We start from the raw sequence: 27,888 nt of genomic DNA on the forward strand, positions 1-27,888 counted from the left end.
TCTATTGCCAGAATAAAGATCCATCACTTTTGCAGTATCTAGTGCCTTTGGCAATTTCTTGATAGCACACAGACTGAATTGATTTGGCTAAAGGTTAGTATCTGAGATCCTCATGACCTCAATAGGAGGCTGAAATGGATTACTCAGCAGCTTGGCTGAATATTTTTGCACTGATGGCTCATTATTAAGTATGGGGATATTTGTGAAGTCTTCGTCTACAGCGAGCTATTTAATTGTCCACTATCATTCATGACTGGATGAGGCAGGACTGCAGAGCTTAGGTTTGTTGGTTATGGGATGCCGCATGCAGCTTACTCTGCTCGATATGCAAGTAGGCCTGTGTTGTATCTTGACCAGTTTGACACTTCCTGGTGCTGCTTCCTTCCTGCATTCTTCATCGAATTCTGTTTGATCTCCTGGCTTCATCATAATGGTAGAGTGCAGAATGTGTCAAGCTGTGAGGTTGCAGATTGCAGTTGAATACAATTCTGCTGCTAATCACCCACAGAGCTGCATTAATGCCCAGTTTTGAGTTAGTCGATCTGTTTGAAGTGACCTGTTCAGCACTGTGATAATACCATACAACCTAATGGAGGGTATCCTGGATGTGATGGTGGGTCTTCATCTACACAAGGACTGTGCTCAATCAGTGGGACAGCACATTCCCAGAGATGGTGATGCCACCGTCATTATCTGTAAGGTATGATCTGAAGAGTATGACAATATCAGGCTGTTGCTTGAATAATCTATTGGACAGCTTTTTTATTTTTGGCACAAACCCCCAGCTATTAGTAAAGAGGACTTTGCAGGGTCAACAGGGCTGTGTACACCATTATTGTTTACCGTTCTTGGTCAAAATAGAAATGGGAAAAAATCTATCATAACGTATATTTCAAGAAGGTTGCAACTTGGCCTGAGTACATAACATCTGAAAGGGTTGCTCTTAGGTGTGTCTGCATATATCAAATACCAGAATAAATTACCCACTGATGTGTAAAGTACATTTGCTGATGTCTATTACAATATGTTAATGTTCATGATTCTGAAGACTAAATACAATACCTTTTGATTGCCTTCCATAAATTAAAGCCATTCAAAAATATTAAATACATAGCAGAACTACAGGATACATGTATGCAGCCACATTTTCTACTGCTTCTCCTATTCCTTTTATGATTATTTGAACCTTTAACGGCCTGTAACCAACACCAGTGCATCTAACTGCACATCTGAATTTTGTGCAATTGCACTGGCTATACATTTGGAAAGGGTGCACCTCCGCCTCTGCACATAACACCCTTCAAGCAGTTGGACGTGCACAAATGTCAACTTGTGTTTCAGGTAAAGCACTACTTGCCTTTTGGAATCACTCTGGATAAAAGATGACGTAATATTAAACCATTTTTGAGAAGTATAAGCAGAATATTAATTGGTGTAAACTAGTTGGAGAACCTCAACAAAGTCAATTTTTCCTCTTAGAGAAATTATGCTAACGAAGAAAAAAAGTGTCATTCTCATTTCTAAAATAACACTATGAAAACACTGGCAGAGAAGCTCTGTAAATGACACCTTTTCACCACTAAGCAAAACTTTAATATCTCAAATTTCTGCTAATACACCATTTAGAAGCTCACATTGTCACAATAGCTTGGACTTCCCAAGCAATCTACATCATCGTCGTCACCACTCTCAAGTTCACGTCTGTATTTTGTTGACTGATATCCAGGAATAGCAGTTTCTAATCTAGAGAGACAAATTCATTAGATAGGGTTTGAGGTGATTTATCTGGTTGGGACAGTTGATGTGGCACATTTCCAAGAAAATGAACACTCATTTTATAAAATAAAAGCTACTCCCTTACGACGTTTTTAACATTAAATTTACACAATAGGTATATGCAAATAAAGTGACAATATACCAGTTTCGGGAGGTTCATTTTATTGCCTTACACATTTCTGTATGAAATACTGTATTAGTGGAACACGATTTGTATTAGATCTATACAATTGGATACTGCAATTTTTACCACCAGAAAACCAAATGCCTCAGTACTAGCTATTACCAAATGATATATAGTTTGTCTCTCTTTCATCTTTACAAATTCTTCCAGGAGGTGCAGAAAATGACAATTGGATGTAATTTATATATGGTGCCCTGAGGTACAGCATTTTTTCAAGATAGTATTGATGAGACCCATTGTTTATTAAATAAATGCTGATTACAACATTTCACTCCTTCCTGAAAAATGACTCAGGAATGACCATATACCTTCTCTACAAGTTGAGATGTCAGCGCCATGTCATCTGGATACTGGTTCTGCAGCTCTTCATTCGCAATGTAGTGTGTGCCAGAAAATTCTAAAAAGTAGCGACCAACTTCTTCATGGCCTATTTCCAGTGGTGATGCATTACAAATTAGATTTTCTGCAAGATTAGTCAGAGCATAAGATTTTAAAACATCAACATGTGAAGGCTTTCATTTAGATCACAGAATCCCTACAGTGTGGAAACAGGTCATTCAGCTCATCCAGGTCTGCACCAACCCTCCAAAGAGCATCCCACCCAGACCCAGCTCCCTTACTCTACCCCAATCTACCATAGTTAATCCAACTAACCTGCACATCCCTGGACACTGCAGGCAATTTAGCATGGCCAATCCACCTAACCTGCACATTTTTGAACTGTGGGAGGAATCCCCCACAGACAAAGAGAGAACATGCAAACTCCACACAAAGTCACCCAAAGCTGGAAATCGAATCCAGGTCCCTGACTTTTGAGGCAGCGGTACTAACCATTGAGCCACTGTGCCACCTATATATAATAAACATGCAAAACTGGTAACTTAATCCAGAATGATATCTGAAAAAAAGGGTCAGTCAGCATTAGTGAAGCCCAAGATGAGCTTACCACAAGAAGAAAGCCATATGGTGCATCAAGTCCATGTTAGCTCTCCACAGAACAATTCAGCCATTTCCACCACCCAATCCAATTCAGCAGATAACTGGTCCTTCCTACTTACCTGCGCTCAACATCCCTCCCTTTGCCATTGCTTCAGCTGGAAATTTAACTTCAGGAGAGTCGTAGCATTGTTTAGCTTTCAACTACTCAAAAATCTCAGCTTGCTGCAATATTTGGTATAAGCACTGTTTTCAAAGGTAATGATCTATTCTACCATTTAAACATATAGGCACATTGTACATCTGGACATCTAGACATCTACCTTGTGCAGCATATCTGCATGAGCCATCCTGAACAAGAACATTGTAGAACGGCTGGTCAGGCCCATGTGGTAGATTATGGACTCCCATTGTTCGCATCCAATCCAACCCCATCATACACTTGGGATCCCATCCATATATCACACAGTCGTAACCATACCTAAACAAAAGATATTCACAGATGAATTAATCTTCATTATGAACATTTTAGTTGACAGGCAACAAAAATCTAGGCTTGCATTGATTAATGCCAGAGATTTAAAATTTATGTCAACCAACAAAACAGCAGGAAATGTGAAATACACAGAGGCACAGTCCAAGATATACAGAAGAGGTAAAATATAAGAAAATAGTGACGATAGATGACAAGGGAAAATAGAAAAGTAATTCAGATACACAAATTAAAGACAAAACAGAACGACAGAATTAGGGGAATCATAGATCACTACAGCTGACGGAGATGATTTATATTTTTATCTATGCATCAATGCCGTAGACCAACTAGCTGTGTATAGAGCCCCTGATCTTCTTGTCTCTGCATAGTCAGACACCAGACGTGGAACCAGAGATGCTAATCAGGACACTGTGAAAGTTCAGACGCGCTGACTGTGGACAGAAATTTTATATTCATGGCAGGCAAATTCTCTACTCCACCATCTCCACCTTTCAAACAATTTTGACTTACCCGGCAAATATGTTCTAGAAATCCTAGTCTAATGCCTGAGCAACTATACAACTGCACCCAAAATAATTCTCACCCCAAATGATTACTCACAAACCTGACACCTTTCTACACCATAATTTTGACTCCCACTCCAACCAGCCACCTGACAACCAGCCTAGATTGTCTAACTCCCCAGACCAATCTTCAGCCTTCTAAACTCCCAACTCCATGTAACCTGACATGACCAGCCCCCAAACTGACCTGAATTGACTACCAACCCACCCCCCTAACCACCTACAACCCTACCTCTCCCTTCTTACCACCTTACTGCTAGAGACTCACTCACTCTTTTACACTGAAAAGTCATGAGACATTTAAATTGCTTTTCAGTTTTGGTGAATAAGCACTTATCACAATATGGCAATTAATTCCCTAGAAAAGGGCACAATGTTTGTCCTCTGCCTGAAGATTTAGCACTAAAAGGAAAAAGCTCTACGAAAAACTGCTCCTCATTTCTGCAGGTTGAGATTGGAAGTCCTGCCCAGAAACAGAGTGTTCGATCATTGCGAAAAGCAGTAGGAACAAAGCAACAACCCGACAGGGAGTGTCGTCTTTCAGAAGATTCAGGTCATTTCAAGGGCATACTGGAGAGAGAGGTTTGAATAACTCAGAAGAAAGGTAGACTATGTACCTTAATTGATTCATCTGGCATAAATTTAAAATTAGCTTCACAAATTGAGAAACTGTAGTGAATTAAACTACATTCAAGGAAATGAAAAACTCCAGAATGATGCATAAGGGGCTTAATCTTAAATAAAATTAGTCCCTATTGCACATGCCAGTGTCATTCAGGTACAGGTTGCTTATATGTAGTCAAATACTAATGTCAACTGACATTTGCAGATCACAGTTCAATTGCTTACTTATAAACCATATGAACACAAGCCAAACAAATGCAATCCATGTACAGAAACAAATGCCTCACAAATAAGACAAACTAGACATGCCTCAATGACATACGCAAGAACTGTTCAGGTATAGGTCACATATGTGTGGTGCAATGATAGAATTCAACCAACTGTAAAGCATCAGAGATCACATGTCTGTAATATAGAAAGAATGTGACAAATGTTACATTTTGTAGTACACATACTGGATCAGATAAACATCTGTTTTCCTCAAGGAATGTAAGTCTTAGATAATTTATACACAGATTTTTTAAGGATTAACTGTATAATTCAGGAGTTTAAACAAACCTTCTGGATAACTCAACATGACACAATGTGATTTAGAGATTGTTATTGGAGAATTAACAAAAAGAATTTGCACCCTGTGGTGTAAAAGAAAAGCAGTAGTTTTGTACCCTGTAGAGTACTTGTGTAGCAGTACAGGAAAGGCTCTTTCAGTTTGAAAATTATTTAAAAACAAAATAAAATTTATGTTTTATACCACTGTGGAAGTGTGTTGCAATTGTTCAGTATAGTGCAACCTCAACTGATAATTTACAAGACGACTTCACTACTCAAGAGGTATAATCCATTCCCACCAAGTCTCTGAGGGCAACTACAACAAGGGAACACCCCACTCACCATCCTGACTTGGAAATATTTCACTGTTCATTCAGTGCCACTGGATCAAGTCCCTAGGAGACTGCCCCCACACCCAAAGAACTGCAGCAGTTCAACAAGGCCACTCTTCACCACCTTTTCTAGGAAAGTTAGGCATGGGCAATATGGGCCAACAATGCCCACATCCCATGAACAGATTTTTAAAAAGCAGAGCTATTGATGATTTTGCAGTATGATGGACCAGCTGGTAAACTCAGTACAATCTTGCTGTTAATATTGTGTGTTGGCAGGTGTGACTTGGAACTGTGAGGCTGCAAATGTTGCACATCATATTTTTGCTCTTCATTCAATGATTCATTTGACAAACTCAATAAATACTGTATAAGATATATACTATTAACTCCTATTAGTTGCCAGTTATGATGAGATCTATTATTGTTAAATAAGTGGTACATGAATTCAGCAGAGTACTGATTAATGCATCAGCTTGATTTCACACTACAGCAGCAATGTTCTGCAGAAAACATGACCTGGAACCAGTTCCCAGGTTTCAAATTACATGAACTTGCAGAATGAACCTAAATTATACCATACATGACATTAATTTCAGCACATCAGTGAACCATCAATGTACTTGCAGTTGAAGAAATAGCCAATGAACGTGCAGGCAAAATATCTTTCTGCCATGCAATTCTGTAATAGTAGCATCAAATATCTAATGTCACAGTGTAATGAAAGGTGTGGTTTTAAAATAGTGGCATATGGGTGTGGGCTGCATTTTTAAATGGATTTAGGCAGTCCTTCCAGAACAGTATCCTAATTCAATAGGTGTCAGAGAGCAGTGAACCTCTGGACTGTACATGGAAAATTGCCTATGCTTGGGTGGTTTGTGACAGGTGGCGTAAACATTGAAGGCTATTACAAAACCAGAAAGTGGAGAAACTCAGCAGGCCTGGCAGCATCTGGAGAGAGAAAAGCAGAGTTAATGTTTCAAGTCTAGTGATATGTTATCAGAACTGAAAATGGTTGGGAAAAGGTGGTATTTACGCTGATGACAGGGGTGGGAGTGAATAGAGTACATGGAGATGGTGCCCAGAGAGACAGCACTGTCACCATGTACTCTATTTATTTCAAACCCCACCCCCAAAAAGTCACTGAATTCAAAACATTAACTCTGTTTTTCTCACTCCAGATGATGTCAGACATGCTGAGTTTCTCAAGCACTTTGTGTTTTTGATTCAGATTTCCAACATCCGCAATTCTTTGTTTTCATTGAAGGCTATTAGCTTGTTTTCAGTTTGGAATAATTAAGGATTGAATTTGGATTTTAGAAACCTTGAGACCGAAAACTTTTAGGGAAGTTCGGAGGAGACCTGACTAAGGTCAGAAGCAAGTCTCTTTCCTACAAAGGAGTGTTTCAGACATAAATGTTGGACAGGCTCTGACAAGTCAGGCAGTGAGGCACTCACTACAGAATTTGTAGCTGCTAATCTGTGTAACAGTGCAGTTGTACAACTTCAATATCCAAGGAGGACTGAAAGATTCTATCATCTCCACTCAAACATTTCCATACCAAAGATGCATTCCATCGAAACCAGATGCCTTATTAACTGTTAAGCAATGCCAACCCTTTTAGCATCTCCCTCCTATATACTTTTATCCTATTCAATTTCTCTATTCCTTCCTCCTGTCCTCTTATATTTAATTCATCCTCATTTGTGAACTTCAAAATAATCACAAGTTTTCTGTTTAAATAAAGAAAGCCAGTCATGTCCTGTTGCTATGATTTTGATTCTTAACATCTTTCCAAGAGCAATTATGGGATATTTACAGACTTGCTTCAAACTTCAGCACCTAATGGACTTTAGAACATACCTGTTTAGTAACTGAAAAGTGAATGTAAAGGGACAGTATTATACAACTTCATCTTAGCAATTATCACAAATGATAGTTCTGCTTCCAATCTATCCATAAGCTACAAAAATCAACTATTATAATATTGTAAAACAGTATTTATCCAAAACAATAAGTGATTGTATTTCCTAAAGAAAAATGTTTGATTTACACTCTTAAAAAATACTAACATGCAATATGGAATGCAGAATAACAGAGGTGACATATTAAAAACTTGATCGATAATCAAGGACCACTGAAATGCACATGAAATATAATATTTATTCCAACTAGTCCGTCAGCATTTATCTTCCACAAAAAGCAAGCAGTTTTATTCATACTTGGCCACTTTTCGCTAGAATCCCTTTATAGCCTTTTCCTCCATTCCACCGTTCTAATTTAGTCTAGAACACGGACATAAATTCTGCCTAGACCATTCTACAGTCTCATAACTCTGTATGAATCCCCAAATTACATTAATGCTCTGAATTTGGATTGCTAGTCAATTCCTAATCCATCCACCTCGGTCCTTTTAAATATTAAACGGGGAGGAGGGACAGGTAGTGTTGAGGAAGTGGGGAGGCTGAAGTGGGGAAGCTACAAAGGACTTGGATAGGCTGGGAGAGTGGTCAAAGAAGTGGCAGATGAATACAAATGTGGAAAACTGAGAGATTATGCACTTTGACAGGAAGAGTAAAGGTGTAAACTACTTTCTAAATGGGGAACTGGGGAGTATGGGATTCAGGATTCTCTTAAGGATAACATGCAGGTTCATTTGGCAGTTAGGAAGGCAAATGCAATGTTAGCATTCATTTCAAGATGGCTAAACTACAACAGCAGAGAAGTACAGCTGAGGCTATATAAGGCTCTAGCATTTGGAATATTGTGAGCCGTGTTGGGCCCCATATCTAAGGATGTGCTGGCTTTGGAGGGGGTTCAGATAAAGTTTACAAGATTGATCTTGGGGATGAAGGGCATGTCATATGAGGAGTGGTTGAGGACTCTGGGTCTGTACTCAATGGAGTTTAGAAGTATGAGGGGCAGATCTGATTTGAAACTTACAGAATACCGAGGGGCTTGGATCGAGTGGACATGGAGAGGACGTTTCCACTAGTAGGACAGAGTTGGACTCAAAGGCAGAGCCTTAGAGTAAAGGGATGAACCTTTACTACTGAGATAAGAAACAATTTCTTCAGCCAGAGGGTGGTTAATCTGTGGTGCTCATTTTTGAAGAGGGCTGTGGAGGTCAAGTCATTGAGTGTATTTAAGACGGAGATAGATAGATTCTTGATTGATATAGGGAATCAAGGATTACAGGGAGAAGGCAGGAGAATGGGGTTGAGAAACATATCAGCCATGTTCATATGGTGGAGCAGACTCAATGGGCTGAATGGCCTAATTCTGCTCCTATTTCTTATTTTTATAGTCTATTTAAGTTTATTTACATTTTCTACTATATGCTCGAAACTTTATTGCCATTCCTTGAATGTCATTAGATAAAAATCTTGAAATTCCCTTCCCCCTAGCAAGTGAATGTACCTAACCTTTGGAATGCACTGATTCAAGGCAGTATGACTACCTTTTCAAGAATTAAGGATAGGTAAAAACTTGTGATCAAGCCAGCCATAGCCACATCAGGTGGGCTAAATTTAGAAAACAATCCAATACTGAAGTGCTGTGCAGAGACTGGTCCTTCTTTTTCTTCAAAAAACCTATAGCCCCTAGTCCTAGTCTCTCCCACAAGAGGAAACAACTTTTCACATCCACTCTGTCAAGTCTCGTCAGGATCTTGTATGTTTCATAAAGATCACCTCTCAATCTTTTAAACTCCAATGGATACAGGCTTAACTTGTCCAACCCTTCCTCATAAGACAAGGTATCAACTAAGTGAAGCTTCCACTAACTGTTTCTAACACATTTACATTCTTAAATAAGGAGGACCACAACTGTACACAGTACTCCTGATGTGACCTCACCAACATTCTGTACAACTGCAGCAACACATCCTGACTTTTAAATTCCATTTCCCACGCAGTAAACAAAATTCTGTTTGCTTTCCTAATCACCTGTTCTCATTGCATGCTTACATTTTGTGACTCATGTACTTGTACCTCAGATGTCATAATTTATCTACATTTAAATAATAGGCTGCTTTTCTATTCTTCCTGTCAAAGTGGACAAGTTCACATTTTCCTACATTATACATTTTACATTATTCCATCAACCAATTTTTTGCTCTCGCTTACCCTATCTCTATCCTTTTGCAGACTCCTTGTGTTTTCTTCAAAACTTTCCTGCCCATCTTTGAATCTTCAGCAAATCTAGGAACCATACATTTGATCCCATCATCCAAGATATTGATATAGATTGTAAGCAGCTGAGGGCCTGACACTGATCCCTGCGGCACACCACTCATCACATCCTGCCAGCGCAAACATTCTTTATACCTACCCTGTGCTTCTTATCAGCTAATCAAACCTTTACCGTTCTTCAATAACGTGAAGGCAAAATCTGTAGCACTAATCTAAGTGAGCTATCGAATGGATTGCTAAATATTTACTTTTGAAGAACACTTACTATTGGAGCTGAAAGGAGGTTGTAATTGACATTGGGAGAAGAGATTTTGACCAGCTCTTCCAAGCCTGTGGCATCTCCTTCAGCTGGGATCATGTGGGAGGAATAATGCAGGTTAAAGAATAATGGGAGCACACATAATTGTGGTTCCACTGCATTTCCAGAATGATTAGCTTTAACTGTAACTCAATATAAAATACTTTCTGGAGCTTAGGAACAAAATGTATGCTATCACAACAGAATTAATAATTTAAATAATATAAATCACTAATGAACAAACTGATTTTTTATATAATGTGAGATGATTGAAGAGCAAATTAGACAAGAGTTTCCAGTGGTATTAAAATACTTAGCTTATACCAGCATTACATAATGTAACAATGAAAGAATATCCTAATAATGAGTGGTGAATAGCTTTTATTCTGTATATGACATGGCAAAATGTGAGAAAAAGGAAAAAGCATTGCAAGATCTCACTTTCATTAATATCCAAGTCAATAAAGCCTATACATCCTAGGTTTGTAACATATAAAAGTAAGTCACCATAGTCCCAGAGGATCAGCAGACTGCTAATTAGAGTGAGATGACTGCTGCTAGTTTATCCTGAGTGTCACCCTCCTCAGAGGCAAGGCTGAGAAGGTGGGACCTTCATAGTAGCCTCAGTCAGTGCAGGAATTGAATTCAGTGTTGAACATAGTCTCCAACATATAATTACAGCAATAATTACACTAATTGGAAAAAGCTAATTTAAGCAACTAGTTGGAAAATCTACTTTCCTAATGTCAAACTCTTTCTCTTTGTCGCACATAGATTTCCGTTTGCCTGCATAACAATATTTCCAATTAATTCAGTAACATTCGAGACATTTCTGAGAATCTGATAAGGAACTATAAAAATGTGTGCACAAAGCTCAAAATACTACAGACACTGGAAATCTGAAATATAAACAGAGAATGCTGGAAATACAGCGGAGGTCATGCAGTGACCATGAAGCAAGAAACAGGCTGTGGAGACAGTAAGGACTGCAGATGCTGGGAGCCAGAGTCTATAGGTGTGAGGCTGGAAAAGCAAGCAAGTCAGACTGCATCCGAGCAGATAAGTCAACATTTCAGGCCGAAACCCTTCGTCAGCACTGGGGACGGGGAGGGGAGTGGGGCTGGAAGAAGGGTAGAAGAGATGGTGATAGGTGGATGCAGGTAGGGGATTATTGTGAATAGTCCATGGGAAGGGTGGAGCAGACAGGTGAGTGGGAAGATGGACAGTTTAGGTCAGGTCAGGAAGGGGAAAGTTGGACATGGGATAAGTCTGGGGGTGGAAGGAGTTTGAAGCTGGTAAAGTCAATGTCAAGGCCATTGGGCTGTAAGCTTCCAAGGTGAAATCTCAGGTGTTGTTCCTCCAGTTTACGTTTGGCCTCACTCTGACAGTGGAGTAGGCCAAGGATAGACATGTCGCCAAGGGAGTGGGAGGGGGAATTAAGATAGATGGTAACCAGAAGGTCAGGTTGATTGTTGCGTGCAGAGCGCAAATGCTCCACAACCTGGTCCTTGAGCCTTATATCTATTGTATTCGTTGCTCCCAATGTGGTGTTCTCTACACTGGGGAGACCTAATTCAGACATTGACTTCATCAGCTTCAAAATCCCTCCATCCCCAGCCCTCCCCCTCCTGACCTGAATTAACCTGTCCATCTTCCCACTCACCTTTCTGCTCCACCCTTCCCATGGACCAATCACAATAGTCCCCTACCTCTACCCGCCTATCACCATTTCTCCGAACCTTCCCCCAGCCCCATCCCCTCCCTCTATTTATTTCTGGGCTCCCCTCCTCCCCTTCAGTCCTGACTAAGGGTTTCGGCCTGAAACGTTGTCTGACCTGCTGTGCTTTTTCAGCCTCAAACCTATAGAAAGAAATAGGCTATGGTCTTCCCACTGACATATGAGTGTTTCCAGCATTCCCTTTTTGCAGTTAATTAGGCATTGTTATTTTTGGTGCATCCTGATATGGAGATGGGACACAGCCTACAGAACGTAATGAGTTAATTTACACCCGTCAATTTAATCCTTTTACCATCTCGTGTAAATCTGATAGACAGAAAAATCAAAATCAAGCTTCAGCAATTCTAAAATGGGATTATTAACTAGCATAAATCATTTCTGAAGAAAGGTCCAGACCCGAAACGTCAGCTTTCCTGCTCCTCTGATGCTGCTTGGCCTGCTGTGTTCATCCAGCTCTACACCTTGTTATCTCATAAATAAATCACAGGTGTTTTTGTTTAAAAAAAGGGATGATAGAATAAAAGAAAGTCTTGTCTCCATCGGACTTTTATCATTACAAGGAATTTGCTCTACTAAGATTGAGAAAGTGTCCTCTTATCTTATATTAACAACATCATATGAATTGTATTTAAGGCTATCTGAAATGCAACAGGATGCAGTAAATCAAAATTACCTTTTGTGCTTCATAATAAGCCCCACTGAAAACTGTATTTTTCTGTGCTTTTCATCTGTATGGCGTTTTACTTGAATTTCAGTTGTTTGGTTTTTGCGTGCAATCTGCTCCAAGGTTAGCTGGACTAAGTGTCCCACCACACCATGCTGCAAGGGATCGACAGCCTGTATGTGCTGAAGAACGTCCAGCACCTATGAAAAAAAACAGCAATGGAACAGAATCAAATAATAAACCATGAAGCAAAAAACAGGCTGTGGAGATAGTAAGGACTGTAGATGCCAGAAGCCAGAGTCTATAGGTGTGAGGCTGGTAAAGCACAGCAGGTCAGACAGCATCCAAGGAGCAGGTGAGTCAACATTTCTATTTACATTTACAATTTCCAGCTGTCATTGGCAGAAAGCACAAGGCTATTGCGTTTTTTCACTTAATTATGCTACATGACTATTCACCTAATAATGTATTATTATGCATTCCACAAGTCCATGGAAACAACCAGCAAGTTTAACTACTCAGTCTAAATTTCACAAATTACCTTTTCTGGATTGATTCCCAAATGAAAGTAAAGTCTAGCCTGAAGCATTAGGTATTGAACATCATCAGGAGCCAAGGTGAGATATAAATCAAGAGCATTGCGTAGTAACTGGTAAGATTGGTCACTTCCCTCTCTGTAAACAACAATGAAATTATTTTAGGCCAATGTGTGAATGAACATTTTGCATGCAAGTGTTTCATAAGTTTTACAACCAAGTGTTCCACTTCGTAATGCAGCTATTAACCCTGGATAGTAACAGCTTAGAACTTACATTTGTATGGGGCTCTTCAGATACTCAGGTGTCCTAAGTACCACTGGCAGTTACATACATCCTGAAATGCAATTATTGTTATAATGCTGGCAAACATGGCAGCTAAAGTATACACAGCAGACAAATGCTCAGTTAATCTGTTTTCGGAACGTTGAGTCAGCAAGAAATGCTGGTCAAAATACCAGAATAATTTGTTGGTCTTATTCAAACATTGCCATGGGATCTTCTATTTTCACTTAGCTCAGGAAAATGAGGCCTCAGTATAATGCTTCATTTAATAAATTTTACAAAACTGATGGCTGCAAAATATCTGCAAATAGTCTTTGATCCCCTAATAGTACGTGACTTTCCAGCCTCCTCAATAGCAGTGTGACCTACAACTCAGACCCCTCCTCATTTTCAAAGGTCAAAATGGAAGCACACTTCACACAAAATACTCCATGATATTCACAAAAGCCAATGCAGGCCTGTTATCAGCAATGCTGACACTGAAATCCCCATGATTCCATTAAGTGTTTAAAACAACTGGGACTGCTACAGACTAGCCATCAAAAAACCTGAAGACATGGTATCAGCATCCTTGGAACTCCTAGGAAAAGTACAACTCCATTGAACAAAAGTGCCTTGGCGGTACAACCAGTCAGAAAGCCCTGAAATCATGAAAACCCTCTGAAGACACTAGGCCTAACTGAATGTGAGTAGCAGCGAACTATGTTGAAGTTCAGAATTCTGCACATTTTAGTCACCATGCCTTGGTCTATAAGGATGCTTTGTTACTATTAATCCAATGAATACCGGGTTAATTCCATAGTCTCTAAATTGGTGCAGACACAAAAACAAAAGCAAGGAGTTATCAATTACACCAGAAAATCATCACAATACCTCCACAAGCCAGCATTACTGATAAAGTGAAGGCAATATCCACCCCCCGCAATCTGTCCCTGAACTTGGCTCTTGTGCCTGGTGAGCTATACAGTAATAGAATATGCACATTTCAATTCAGGACAGGAATAGGACACTCGATTTCCTTCCCCACGCCCCCACCCCGCGCCAACACAGCTACACCATTCAATACCATCATTGTTGATCTGATTGTTTCACATTCCCAACTATCCCAACAATCTATCACTTCTTTGCTTATAATAACCTATTGCCATTTTAAAAATGTTCAAAGAATTATTTTCCACCACCTTTTGAAGGAAGAGAGTTTTAAACTCCACAACCTTCTATGAGAAATAATTTCTCCTCAGCTCTGCTTTAAATAGGTAATCCCTCATTTTAAACAGTGACTCCTAATTCTACATTATCCCATAAGAGAAAACATCCTCCTTATATAACCATTATCAAGACCCCTTATCTTATTCAATTAAGTCACCTCTTACTCTTCAAAACTCCAGCAGATATAAGCATAACATGTTCAACCTTTCCACAAAAGACACTCGCCCATTCCACATATTAGTCTAGTCAACCTTCTCTGAATTGCCTCCAATGCATTTACATCTTTCCAGGAATAAGGAGACCAATACTACATACAGTATTCCAGATATGGTTTCACTAATGCTCTGTATAACTGAAGCATAGCATCTCTACTTTTGCATTCAATTGTCCTCAAAATAAATGATAAAATTCTATTAGCTTTCCTAATTACTTTCTACGTTTACGTACTAATCTTTTGCAATGCATGTACTGGGCAACCAGATTCTTCTGCCGCTGAGTACTGCAATCTCTCACCATTTAAATAATATGATGGCATCTGATGAAGGAGCAGCGCTCCGAAAGCTTGTGATTTCAAATAAACCTGTCAGACTATAAGCTGGTGTCATGTGACTTCTGATTTTGTCCACCCCAGTCCAATAGTGGCAACTCCACATCACATCTAGAAAATGACACATTTTGCCTACTTGGTAGTCTATTAACAGACTATCTTCTATCCAAGCTAATATGTTACCCCCTACACCATGATCTGTTATTTTCTGCAATAACCTTTGATAAAACACCTTACCAAATGCCTTCTTGAAATCCGAGAACATCCACTACTCTCCTTTATCCACAGCACGTTACCTCTTCAAAGAACTGTACTAAATTGGCTAAACATAGGAACAGCAGAAAGCCTATCAACCCATCAGACTTGTTTTACCTTTCAATTACCACTATGCCACTTACCCATGATATTGTCATATCCCTTGACATCATTCGTCTCCAAAAATATGTTAATTTTTATCTTCAATATGCTCAATGATTGAGCTTCCACAACACTCTTTGGTAACGGTTTCCAAAGATTCAGCACCCCGAGTTAAGAAATTCTTCCTCATCTCAGTTTGAAGTGGCTTACTCTTTATCCTGAGACTAACTTCCCTAGCTTTGGATTCATTAACCGGGGAAATATCTTATCTAACTCTATTCGGTCATATCCTGTAAGAATTTTGTAAGTTTCGATGAGATCATTCTTCAAAAGCTTATTCTTCGAAACTTTAGGGAATACAGACCTAATCTCCTTAATCTTCCATGAAATAATCCACAACGTGGGGATTAAACTGGCAACTTTTATTGCACTCCCTCTAAGGCAAGAATAGATTTAAAGAAGCAAATCATAAATGTACACACCAGGTGAGGTCTCACCAAAGTTCTTTCAATTACAGGAAGACATCCATACTCTTCTACGCAAATCCCTTTAAGATGAAGGCCAGTGTATCACTTGCTTTCCTAAGTACTTACTGTATCTGCATGCTGCACATTAATTATAATGACTTAGGAACATGGAACTACAAACAATGATTACAGAAGAAAGGATATAATATTCCCTGTGATGGTCATAGTATGATTCCACAAGGTGAAAGGAGACTGAAATAGTTTCAACTCCAATGTATCGACTAAATTCCTCTGAAGGCCAACATGTTCAACATTACCCCAACTGTTTAAGAAGCTCATTTCAGAGTCTAATGTCATAACTTACAAACTATTAAATCTTTAGGATCACTGCATATTTGGCCGTTCAAGCTAACTTTAAAAGATCAGTGTCTTTATTTTACCTTCTGATTCCATGTCTGTTCTTTTATCCTCCACATAATTTTCTATCCAACAGATATCTGAACAGCCCGAATGGGAAGTCCTCCTTCTTGAAAACTACTGCTGGTTTTATTAGCCATCACAAATGAGGAACACAGCAGAAACACACCATCCAATTTCCTTGTTGCTTGGTCTCCAGCATGGATAACCTTCAGTGTTTCAATTTTATTATCATAGCAAATACAGCTTTGAATGACTAGCACTCAATTATATGGAACCATTGCTCCAAAACTAATACAAGAGCAGTGTCAGGATACACATCTTACCTCTTTCCCAAATGAAACAGGTTTGTAACCATGCGGAACAACACATCTTTTGTGGTAACTGAATTGTAAAACTTAGATGTAACTTGCTGACCAATCAAATGCTCACATTCCTTTGCAGTATGTGGTTTTCCATTGTCAAAGGCATCAATGTAGACATAGTCTAAAATATCAGTACTCCTAGTAAGAAAAAGGTAGAATAAAGGATTTAATTACAAACATCATAATATACAAATCAATAGGTTTCATGCAACTGAAAACAACTAATAATGAAAAGAAATTAATCAAGTATAGAAAAGCCAAAAATAACTGTCTAATTTTTGACAGAATCTTTATCTATTACACAAAGGATAAAATAAATATACTGGAAAAGTTTTCTTAAGAACCTGCAATACAAAAGTTAGTACTGCAATACCTCAAGAGCTGAATATATTCATATCAATCATGAGAATGTAGTCAGCATGTCTGGCCATTCTGTGAAAGACATTATTTATTCCACAAATTTAAAAAGGTGCAAGTTTTTGAAATTTCCCAAGTTTGTCAAAAACTAAAGCCAATGTATCATGATTTCTTTTGATTGAAGGATAAAATCATCCTTCAAAGCATTTAGAAGGAAGATTTGCATTGTAAATTACAATATGAAATCAAATACATTCACAAGTTAAACAACTGATTTGTGTTGCATAATTTCTTACCATTCATTTCAGTTTAAAAACCAGCAATCTTTCACAACTTCTGAAGTGATTGATACAAATTATGGCAGTTGGATTATATTGCATCGCACACTGCATCCGCAAAACGTTTCAGAAATCATAAATAATACCAGGAGTAGCCATTCAGCCCTTTAAGCCCACTATGCCATTCGATGAGATCATGGCTAATCTTCCACTTCAACACCACCAGCTGCACTATCCCCATATCCTCTGACCCTTTAAATATGTAGAAATTATTCACCCTTAATCTTCAACATACTCAATGACTGAACATCCACAGTCCTCTGTAGTACATGGAATTCCAAAGATTCACCACCTGCTGAGCAAAGAAATATTTCCTCAACTCAGTCCTAAATGGCATGTCCCTAAGATCTAGACTCCCTTCCACAGACAGAGGAAGCATCCTACCTGCATCTAACCTATCAATCCCTATGAGAAGTTTGTATGTTTCAATCAAATCAAATCTCATTTTTCTAAGCTCTGGAAAATACAGGTCTAGTCTCCTCATTGGACAATCCTTCCATTCTAGGGATCAGTCTGGTGAACTTTTGTTACACGCCCTCCATGGAAAATATATAATCTCTTAATAAGGTGATCAAAGTGGCACAGAATACTTCAAGTGTGAAGTCATCAAGATTCTCGATAATTGCAGTAAGAAATCTTTACTACTTTACTCAAATCCACTCCATTAAAGGCTAATATTAGCCCCAATTGTTTGCTGTGCCTGTATGTTAACTTTCAGTGACTCCTGATATTGACATCCAAGTCCCTTTAAATGGATACTTCCCAGCCTCTCACCATTTAAAGAATACTCTGCATTTCTGTTTTCTCAGCAAAGTGAATAACCTCACGTCTCCTCCATCTACCAAATTTTTGCCCATTCATTTGAGCTTCTCCAATTTCTCTTGAACTGTCTTTACATCCTCATTACAACTCACTCTACCACCTAGTTTTCCATCATCCACAATCTTGAAAATATTACACTGAACACCCACATCCAAATCATTGATACAGACTGCGGATAGCTGAAACCCAAGCACTGAACCTTGTGGTAGCCCATAGGTCACAGCCTACCAACCTTAATATGACCCATTTATTCTGTTTTCTGTCTGTTCACCAGTTTCCAATCCATGCCAGCACATTTCTCCCAAGTGCTTTAATATTGTTTACCAAACTCTTGTGTGAAACCTTACCAAAGTGCTTCTAAAATCTAAAAAATCCACATTCACCAGTTCCCCATATCTTTTCTATTTGTTATATCATCAGAAAACTCTAACTTTTTTTTAAAGATGATTTTCCTTTCATAAATCCATCATACCATACCAGGTCACTTATCACATTCATAACAACACAAACAAGAAGTTAGCAAGCATCCTCAACAGAGAAGAAACATCCAATAGTCTTATAATCAGCCAAATAGACACCAAGCTAAAGGAAGAGATATTCAGAGGAATAACTAAAAGCATGGCTGAAAAGTGGCTTGTAACAAAGTTTGTAAAGGGAGAAAAGAGACACAGAGTTTGAGGAGAGGTGGTTTAAATGGTTAAAGACATGACCGACATTGCTGACAATGCACAAGATGTAAAAATGGAAAGAGAACAGTTCTACCTCGTTAAGAAACTTAATTGATTTACATCTTCAGGAGATATGTAGACAGTATTACCCTTCAGGCTTTTGGCACCATCTTAAGAGAAAGTGACTTGGAAAGCTGACCGGCTCCAGTCGAACACCCAGATTCTTGCCTATGGTTGAATATATCACACAGAGTGTGATAGGAATTCCTTTCTTTTGGCTAAGCACCTACATACAAACAACACAAAAACAGCAGCTTTTATATTTGTACCTCATAACTAAGCAGAGCACTATCTTAAAACTTACATACCTGGTGTATATAGGAATTCATGGGGTTGTAATAATCTTCTTCATTTCCTTTAAATTTGAGTTGCTTGTATAATACATGGTTCATAGCATCCAGAACCTGTTGTTGTAGTTCTAGATCATCAATAAACACATCATCTGAAACATGCATCACAAAAGAAATACATTGTGCTACAATTATGCAGAATATTGGCTTTTTATATTTTTAAATACACACTTCAAATACACATTTACTTAAAAGGACAAGGATACCCAAGTGTTGGCAATTTCACAGAAGAAAACCTACATTTCAGAATCTAAAATAATACCCACCCCCGAAAAATGACAAAAATATTAACATCTGAATGACTCTTGATTTAAACTTTGCTCCCTATTAAGCTGCTCTATGGCACATCAACATGAAGCATCAATAGCAAGTAGAAATAATAAGAACTGCAGTTGCTGGAGTCAGAGATAACAGTGTGGAGCTGGAGGAGCACAGCAGGCCAGGCAGCATCAGAGGAGCAGGAAAGTCGACATTTCAGGTGGGGACCCTTCTTCCCCATTTCTGAAGAAGGGTTCTGACTCGAAATGTCAACTTTCCTGCTCCGCTCCTCCAGCTCCACACTGTGTTATCAATAGCTAGTAGTGTGCTTCCTCAAAGTTTCATGCTCAAGAAACAGTTTTTGTTAATGTGTAAAGTTTGGCCCTGGTTATTTCAACAGAAACACTCTGGAAAATCACAAGTTCAAATATCAAACAAGATTAGGATTTGAAAATAGGTCTGCAACTGTAAATTAGTAGACTTTTTATTGCTGGCATTGAATTTCACTATATTCTTGAAGACTATGTTTGGACCCAAAGTAGCCAAACAAATATGATTTCTTATTGTAATACGTAACTAAAAACACAACGCTGATCCATTGAAAAATTAAGCTGCATGGATAAAACTATTTACCTTTTCTTGCAGTGATACTTGGATGATAAGAGTGTGTTAAACGCAATGCTTTTTTCACCTCATCTGTAATGTAATTCAGCTGTAATAGGATATTCTCCAGGGAGTTGTCTGCTAAGGGGTTGCAGTATTGGTCTATCAGCACAACACCTGGCAAGAAAAGTAAATCAGACTTTATGTTTGCAAACCTAATTACATATTCTACATTATACAGAACTGTTTCTTAGTAAGTACAGAATCCTGTCCAAATTCTGGGGGTAATTAGAATCATAGAATCCCGACAAGATGGAAACAGGCCATTTGGCCATCAACTCCACACTGACTCTTTGAATATGACAGGGCAGGGTTCTGGCACATTAAATTCCATGTGTAACACAGATTCTCACCCGTGATTTCCACATGGCAATTTCTCCAAACTTATTCAAGTGAAAGAATAACACAGGAAAGAAGTGGAGTAATCTTTGGTTAACCTTGAGCCATCCAGTGCAAGCGTGGCACCGGATGAGAATCTAAAACAGATTTCCCACTTGAATCATCATCATTAAAAATGTGTTTAAAAAATAGTGATAACAGTCACATTCACATGACAATTATCAATCTTTTTCAACTGGTTGCACATTTTAATAATCTCCATCAGTTTGCCTAATAGTTAATGAAGTAAAAATATGAAGTTATACTTTCTGCTGAGAATACTGTTACCTGACAAGGCACATTGTTACTTACACCATCTCACTAATTATACGCATTCTTAAAAAAAGAAATATATAACTAATTCCCTTACCTTCTATTAATTTTTGGTGTTCTGGAAGAGTTAAGAGAAACTCCTTCAACTTTTCCATGATGTCCCTCTGACGAAGATAACACAGGATTTTGCGAGAATAATATTTCCATGTCAGATACTTCCTGAAGCAAAAGAATCTCTCCAATTATTCAATATCTGCCTCACTATTTTTCCAATTTAAAAGATTGCAATTAATTAACTTAGTTTGATTAAGTAACTCCATTCATGTTTTCCTGATTTTCATAGATATATCAATCACTCACCTTCCATCCATATTTAGAATTGACAACAATTCATGTTCAATAAAACAGAATGGACCACCTAGAGCCTCAACGTCTTTAAAGCCATCAACAGGAACCTGTCGATAAATATCCGTGTTACGACCAATGTCACATGTGCGCCATCTACTGGCAATTACACATTTTTGAAGTGTTTAATGTTTATGTGATCGTAAATGAAAAGTCATTAGGCAATTAATTCTGTTCAATAATTGCATGGAGCACAACAACACAATACTACAATACAAAAGATTCAGTTACTGGCAGCACAAGCAGGAAGAATGCACACAAGCACGTTTAAGTTCCAAGGGTTTCCTCCAGATAAATACTGGCACTAATTTATATATCAAAAAATATTTTTGTGTGTAAATAACCAGGACACTTTTGTTTAAAACCAATCTATTTATATTTCAAGGTGGTCTCAACACTAGAAGGAGCAAAGCAGTAGATTATGCTCTAATGCAAATATATATGATTATTCTGATTCAGTTTTGTACACATTTAGTAAGTGTCTGACAATCTAAATTTGATTACACTTAATGGATTCATCATAATGCAGCGGACAAGAGTTTTATAAAACCAACTTAATAAAGGATGGGAATGTTTCAGGCTTGTGAAAAAGCTTTCTGCTGTAATTAGGAAACAAACACAATGAAATTAAAATTACTGGGAGGTATCAAAACAACAAGGAATTGACTGATATCTATCAAGATATTAAAGAATATTTAAGAATTCCTCAGAGATTATACATAATTTGTGTAAAATAGTTATCCCAGGGATTTAGAAATTTTCAACATTAATTATGAAGAAAGAGCCGTATTGAGAAAAAAACTTTCCAAAAACTTAAAACAAAATTGCAGAAGCTGGACACTTGAAATACCAACAGAAAATGCTATAAACACTCAGCAGGTTGGGCAGAGAAACAGAGTTAACATTTCAGAACAATGATCTTTCATAGGTTCAACAGAATATCAGCAAACATGCCAGCTCAGGAAATATATGAACAATGGCAGCAACCATCAACTTTAGATATCTCAATAGCATTTTGACTCTGGGAATGACACTATGTTCAAGAATAATCCAATTTATTTCTAAGGACATTGAGTGAAGAAGCAATAAAGCTGTGCAACATTCAGATAAAGGTAGGGAAAAGCTTTTCTTTCTCATTAGCTGGAATGGGAACCAGAAATAAGGTGTGAACAAGACATGCAGAAGAGATACGAGGAAGAACAATTTTACACAGTAATTGGTAATGACGTCGAACTTGATGCCCACAAAGATTTGTAGAATCCCTACAGCGTGGAAGCAGGCCATTCAGCCCATCACATCCATACGACCCTCCGAAGAGCATCCCACCCAGACCCAATCCCTACCTATCCTTGTAACCATGCATTTCCCCTGGTTAATCCACCTAGCCTGCACATCCTTGGACACTATGGGCAATTTACCATGGCCAATTCACAACCGCACATCTTTGGACTGTGGGAGAAAACCAGAGCACCCAGAGGAAATCCATGCAGACACGGGGAGAATATGGAAACGCCACACAGACAGTCCCCCAGGGGTGGAACTGAACCCAGGTCCCTGGTGCTGTGAGGCAGCAGTGCTACCCACTGAGCCACCGTGCCTTCCCAAAGCTGGTGGAAGAGGAAATGTTCAAAACTTTCAAAAGGAAATTCACAGCAGGACTACAGAATAGACAAGGGAATGGAATGGACTGGATTGCTTCACAAACAGCAAGCATGAACTTGATGCAATAAATAGCTTCATTACAGGCCTTAACAACTTAATAACTCTGTGTACAACGGTGTTACCTGGCTCAGGTATCAATTTATCATTCGCAATAACATTTTCAATTATTGTTACAATTCTAACCTCTTTTGAAAAGAATCGCTTTGAAAAGGTGTCCACCATTGCTTGCACTTGTCTACCAATAGAATGCCGTGTTCGGTATTCTTCCCACCAGTTATGACTTCCTGTAGTACTGTAGTATTTCATCAGTGTGGGCCATCTACAAATACATAAAGACATTATTCAAATAATTCAAAACTTACATTTAAAAGACACATTCTCTCCTCAAACAGCCAAACATCATCTCACACCTGTCTCTAGAACCAATCATATGCTTCTAATCTCAGAGTTTAAAAGCCTGCTCCCTTTAAAGTGCAGAACCACAGACTTCTCAAAAGAAAGAACTGACATCTCCTCCCATTACTGATGAGAAACCATGATCACCCAGCAATTAGACATGCTGTGGCAACGTATACATTTACATGCACGCTGCAACCTGGAGCTGTGGATAGTGATTGAGGATGTTCCACATTCTTTCCATCACATGGCTGACCAGGAATCTCTCCCTCACATTGTAAGAATTCACAAATTGATACAGCTTCTTTAGATGTGTTATGAACACAACTTACTTGTCCAATGAGTTCTAAAGTGGAACTGAAACCAGGAGCTTCTTGCTCCGAGGCAGTGATGCTACGTATTGAGTTACAAGACCTCTTTTTTCTTAGGTATGGATAGTAAAACTTCACATTGTATTCCAGATGTGTTGTCATCAAAGTTATACATAGTGATACTTCTTTATTCAATGTTAGTGGAGGCGGCAGCGGCAGCAGCAGCAGCAGGGTAGAAAGGGTTCCGGCTCTGTGCTTTTATGCTCCCCCTCACCTGACACTTGCATTCTTCAAAGTTCACCTTTTCTGCGGCTGCAAAGGAAGGTGGTTGCAAGGGCCTACTGTGGCGGTGGCAGCGTGGTAGATCCAGATGTCCATTCCTTGTGGCCATAGCGGCTGCAGCTTTACCAAAGGCATCATTGTCGGTTGGTCTGGTCCTTTCCTCGTAGCTATGGTAGCAATTGGCTGCTTCAGACTGAAGTGGTGACATCTTGAGCAATGGCTTCAGCATCGGTGACTTGGTGGGTCTGGTCTGTCCCTCCTTATTGTGGTAGTGATGCAACAGCTTCTATGTTGGCTTCGGTAGTGGCAGCGAGGTGGGCCCAATCTGGAAATCCTTCCTTTGGCAGCCTCAGGGGTGGCTTTGGTTGCAGCGTTCCATAGCAACTCCATAAACCCAGATTGCCGTGGAGAGAACAAAACATGAACTTTGTCGTAACTTCTTTTTATAATTTCTGTAATTAAAATGGCACCAACTTTTGGCAACTTATACACATCTCACTGTATTTTCATAAATACCAGAAACAATAAATTGCTATTCTATTCTATTTTCCTAGTACTTCAAACCCCTTGCCACTGTACCATTTGCTATTGTAATTGCTTTCTGTACCTTTGAAAGATCATTAACTTGAAATCTTAACACTGTTTTTCTCTCCCTACAGATGCTGTTAGATTCAGAGTATTTCCAAAATTTCCAGTTTTTAAGTTCAGATTTCCCACAATGCTGCCTTTGGATTAGACATTTATTTTTGAAGCCACTGTGATAAGGAATATAGTTTAGGCGCCAGAATACAAGCGTGCGCATCCAGCCATGGCAATTTATATCTGACCAGTTGCATCAGCACTTACAATATTTTATTCTTCTACATTTCTGATCTTTACCTATTAACACTCCTAAAAGCCTGCCTATGCTTTGCGATACCAGCTCCAAGATATGCCCAATAACTTTGTTCATAAATCAAACACCAACATAGGTAAATGAGATCTGGATGCCATTCTTCAAAGGTAAAGCGCAACAAGAACAATAACAATGCATGGCCAAAGGTTTGAAACCCTACTTTTTCATCTTCAAGCCTTGGGTTTGAATCTAGTCTCAGTCTCCTCTGTCTAACATCAGTGAAGTTCAAACAAAACGAGTTAGAAGTTTTCCATCTGCACACTACTCCTCAGAATTAAACCATCAACAATCAGTTACTAACAGCAGTAACTTGATAATCTCAGTCAGAAGGATCACAAAGATAAGCAGTGATCAGTGCGAAACGGGAATGTACATTGCTCCGGTGAGCATATTTTTCCTAGAGCTGGGAGTTAGACAATTGGACCAATATAGCTGGGGCTTACACGAGCGAACGAAGATATGTTTTGACTAGAAATACGAACATTGAGGATTATAGAGAAAAAAAGAAAGTTTCATCTTCCAGCAACAACATTATCTGCCCCTTTTCAGGTCACTTGGCAGTGCTTTTATATTTACTGTGCCAATACAAAAGCAATGTTAAAAGATAGATTATCCTCATGAATCTCAAGGAAACTGCAGCTAGCAACCCAAGGAAATTTTGCTCTTTATATTTCAGAAGGGGAATGGAAGGGGGGGAAGGGAGCAGCAAGGAGAAGTGAAGGTTGCAGAGTGAAACGATAAAGGAAGACTGAAGAAAGGCGATTAAGAGTCTGGTATTCGGACAAGTGAAGACTGTCGAATAGGATGGCATGCGGTGCTTCATTTCTACAGAACTGGAAGCACCAGTGAAGGATCGTTTCCATCAAAATGGGTGGACTCGAAGCACTATCACTGAAAATACCAGGAAGGCAGACAGAAGGAAGGATTTTAAACAGGAGAGCTGTTATGTTACAGAATGCTTCACTACACACGGCTACTCAAGCAGAGATGAGAATAGGATTTAAAATGGAATTAGATCAGTGTCTAAAGAAAAACAAAGTGTTCCGTTGAAAGGAGTTGCAGGAGTTCCAATGTCAAGTGTCAAATGGCCTCCTCCTGTTCTGCAAATTCTATAATTCTAACAAAACTCACTTTCAGTGAGACTAAGCCCTGGGAACAAGCAAGAAACTGAATAATTTTGAACTCTAGAACATGGAATTTTAGTCGCAGTTTCGGTAATTTGAAAGATGGTTTGGAAAACCCTGTATTACTTGCTCAGAAGAGTAGAACATGCCCAAAAGTATCAAATTCAAAGGACAGGGCACAAATTTTGACTGAGTTTGCACATTATTATTGTTGGTCACTAACTGCTGTATTAGCTTTAAAATTACAAGCCAAGCAAGCTCTGCCATACTTTGGTGGACGAGAGGTAAGGAAGGGTGATAAAGACAGCAGACTGTTTGAATTGTGGAAAAAAAGAGGAAGAGAACCCACTAGCAGTCTGTGTTTCCAGTGAAAAAGTCAGAATTTTGGTAACTTTAGTTAGTTTGAAGAGATAGTCCAGAAAGAGACAAAGGTTAAGTTCCTGAGCAAACGTCAACAAGAACTTTAACCGCTTAGTCTCCTAAAATAGAAGAATTCAATTGCATCAAATCTTGGATTGCATTATCAAAATGTTGTAAGCATCGCTCTCTGTGAAACAGTCACTTTTCTAATGTCAACAAAACAAAACTGTTTAGAAAAGTCTAAGCCGCATGTCTCCTATTAAAGTGTATACTAAAGCTGTCAAGAATTAAGAAATCTGCAAAATGTTGATCTATGCAATCTCTTGGCATAGGTCAGATCAGTCTGCGCCAACTAGTTACAGTTTGTGTAAGTTCAAGTACACACTGGCTCAACTTGAACTTCCAGTTCAGAACTGATGTTTTTACATTGCCTAGTTCAAATCAGAGTAGAAAGAGAACCACAGTAAAATAGCAAATTACTTGCGTCTTGACTCAGAAAATCAACCATACTTTGAGTTGTAGGATTCTTGCTGGACCAATAGTGTGACTATCATTAGGTTTACAAGATTACTATTATCAAGGATATTAGGGTCAAGATAGGGCCCTGAGATCGTGTGCATACATCTAAGCAGACTGATGGTGCATGGGTTTACACAGCTCCACTGACAGTGCAGCAGTGCATTGGATTTTGTAGTCAAGCCTAGCAGCGGGACTTGAACTTGGAATTTTGCGATTGAGACGAGAGTCACAGTTGACACCCCCAAAAAATTGTTTATTTAGACAGATACCTTAAACTGGTCACTTTTAAAGAACATGAAATGACACGAGTGATTTTTTGTGCAGGGTCAGAGGTAGTTTGCTCGGCCTGTTCGCTCTGCCTACCTCCGCCTGAACTGGTGTTTCCATACGGCACTCCGGCCCTGACAAACCTCCTGCAGCTTCTTACAGGCCAGGCAGGCGCTCACCACATCCATATGGCTCAACGACGGGCAGCAGAATATCTGCTCCAGTACCTCCTCTGGCAACCTGGTCAATCCTCCACTCTCCCCCAAAACATCCAGCTCCGCCATTTTACTTGTTTACATCGGACGCCCTTGGCCAAGCGACTTCCGCTTCCGGCCCCGCCTCCCGCGGGAAATTCAAATCCCTTCAGGCCTGCTTCCATGGGGCAGGGTCTTACCCTTTCATTATAATGTGTCAGCAAGTGGAATAACATTTACTAGCATTGCGCTGGTGTCAATGTGTGTACATGAATGTTTCAGCGAGTGTTAGAAATGTTAATCCTGCTTGAATTTATATATTTTCCTATAACTGGGACAAAATAAGTTACTCTATCAGAAAAAAAGTGGGAATCTCCAAACAACTCCCAGTTCCTCTGCCTCCACCAGGTCGGCTCCCAAGATGGGGCGTTCCACTCCCGCACATCCCAGATGTCCTCCTATTTCAAAGACTGTTACTTCCCCTGTCCGTTGATCGAAAATGCCCTCAACTGCATCTCTCTCGCTTCCTGCACTTCTGCCCTCAAAGCCCCTCCACCCAACTAAAATAAAGACAGAATCCCCCTTGTCCTCACATATCATCCCACCAACCTCCGCATCCAAGGTAGCATTCTCCGCCACTTCCGCCACCTACAATCCTTGACTCCACAACCAAAGAGATATTTCCCTCCCCACCCCTATCTGCCTTTCGTAGGGACCGCTCTCTCCGCGACTCCCCACTAGCCCACCACTCCCGGCATCTTTCCCTGCA

The 27,888-nt window shown here is 39.2% G+C and overlaps 1 protein-coding gene across 2 annotated transcripts; it reads right to left on the minus strand.

The window, feature by feature from the left end:
• Positions 1–1,555: 1,555 nt before the first annotated feature.
• On the minus strand, positions 1,556–27,263 carry fbxo21 (F-box protein 21). 2 transcript variants are annotated; one of them, XM_020521178.2, is made up of 13 exons: positions 27,022–27,263; positions 22,955–23,090; positions 21,065–21,159; positions 20,802–20,923; positions 20,024–20,170; positions 19,091–19,224; positions 18,872–19,008; positions 16,499–16,675; positions 12,896–13,028; positions 12,364–12,554; positions 3,220–3,377; positions 2,269–2,423; positions 1,556–1,743 (listed from the first exon to the last, which is right to left on the minus strand). In XM_020521178.2, the coding sequence occupies exons 1-13, from the start codon at positions 27,207–27,209 to the stop codon at positions 1,696–1,698; spliced, it is 1,821 nt and encodes a 606-aa protein (XP_020376767.2). In that variant the 5' UTR covers positions 27,210–27,263; the 3' UTR covers positions 1,556–1,695. The 2 variants fall into 2 exon arrangements, with proteins under 2 accessions (XP_020376767.2, XP_048467157.1); XM_048611200.1 differs by lacking the exon at positions 27,022–27,263 and adding an exon at positions 26,928–26,948.
• Between the last annotated feature and the right edge of the window lie 625 nt (positions 27,264–27,888).

Source organism: Rhincodon typus, chromosome 24, assembly GCF_021869965.1.
Source record: "Rhincodon typus isolate 14 chromosome 24, sRhiTyp1.1, whole genome shotgun sequence".
In the NCBI taxonomy this organism is placed as follows: Eukaryota; Metazoa; Chordata; class Chondrichthyes; order Orectolobiformes; family Rhincodontidae; genus Rhincodon; species Rhincodon typus.

Excerpts from the sequence above, each read along its gene's own strand:
- fbxo21 (XM_020521178.2), bottom strand. The coding sequence starts at position 27,209 with ATGGCGGAGCTGGATGTTTTGGGGGAGAGTGGAGGATTGACCAGGTTG. Across the intron at positions 19,009-19,090 it reads TGAATTCCTATATACACCAG|GTGCTTAGCCAAAAGAAAGG; the intron begins GTATGTAAGTTT and ends GTTTGTATGTAG. Across the intron at positions 2,424-3,219 it reads ATGCAGATATGCTGCACAAG|AAAATCTAATTTGTAATGCA; the intron begins GTAGATGTCTAG and ends CTAATCTTGCAG.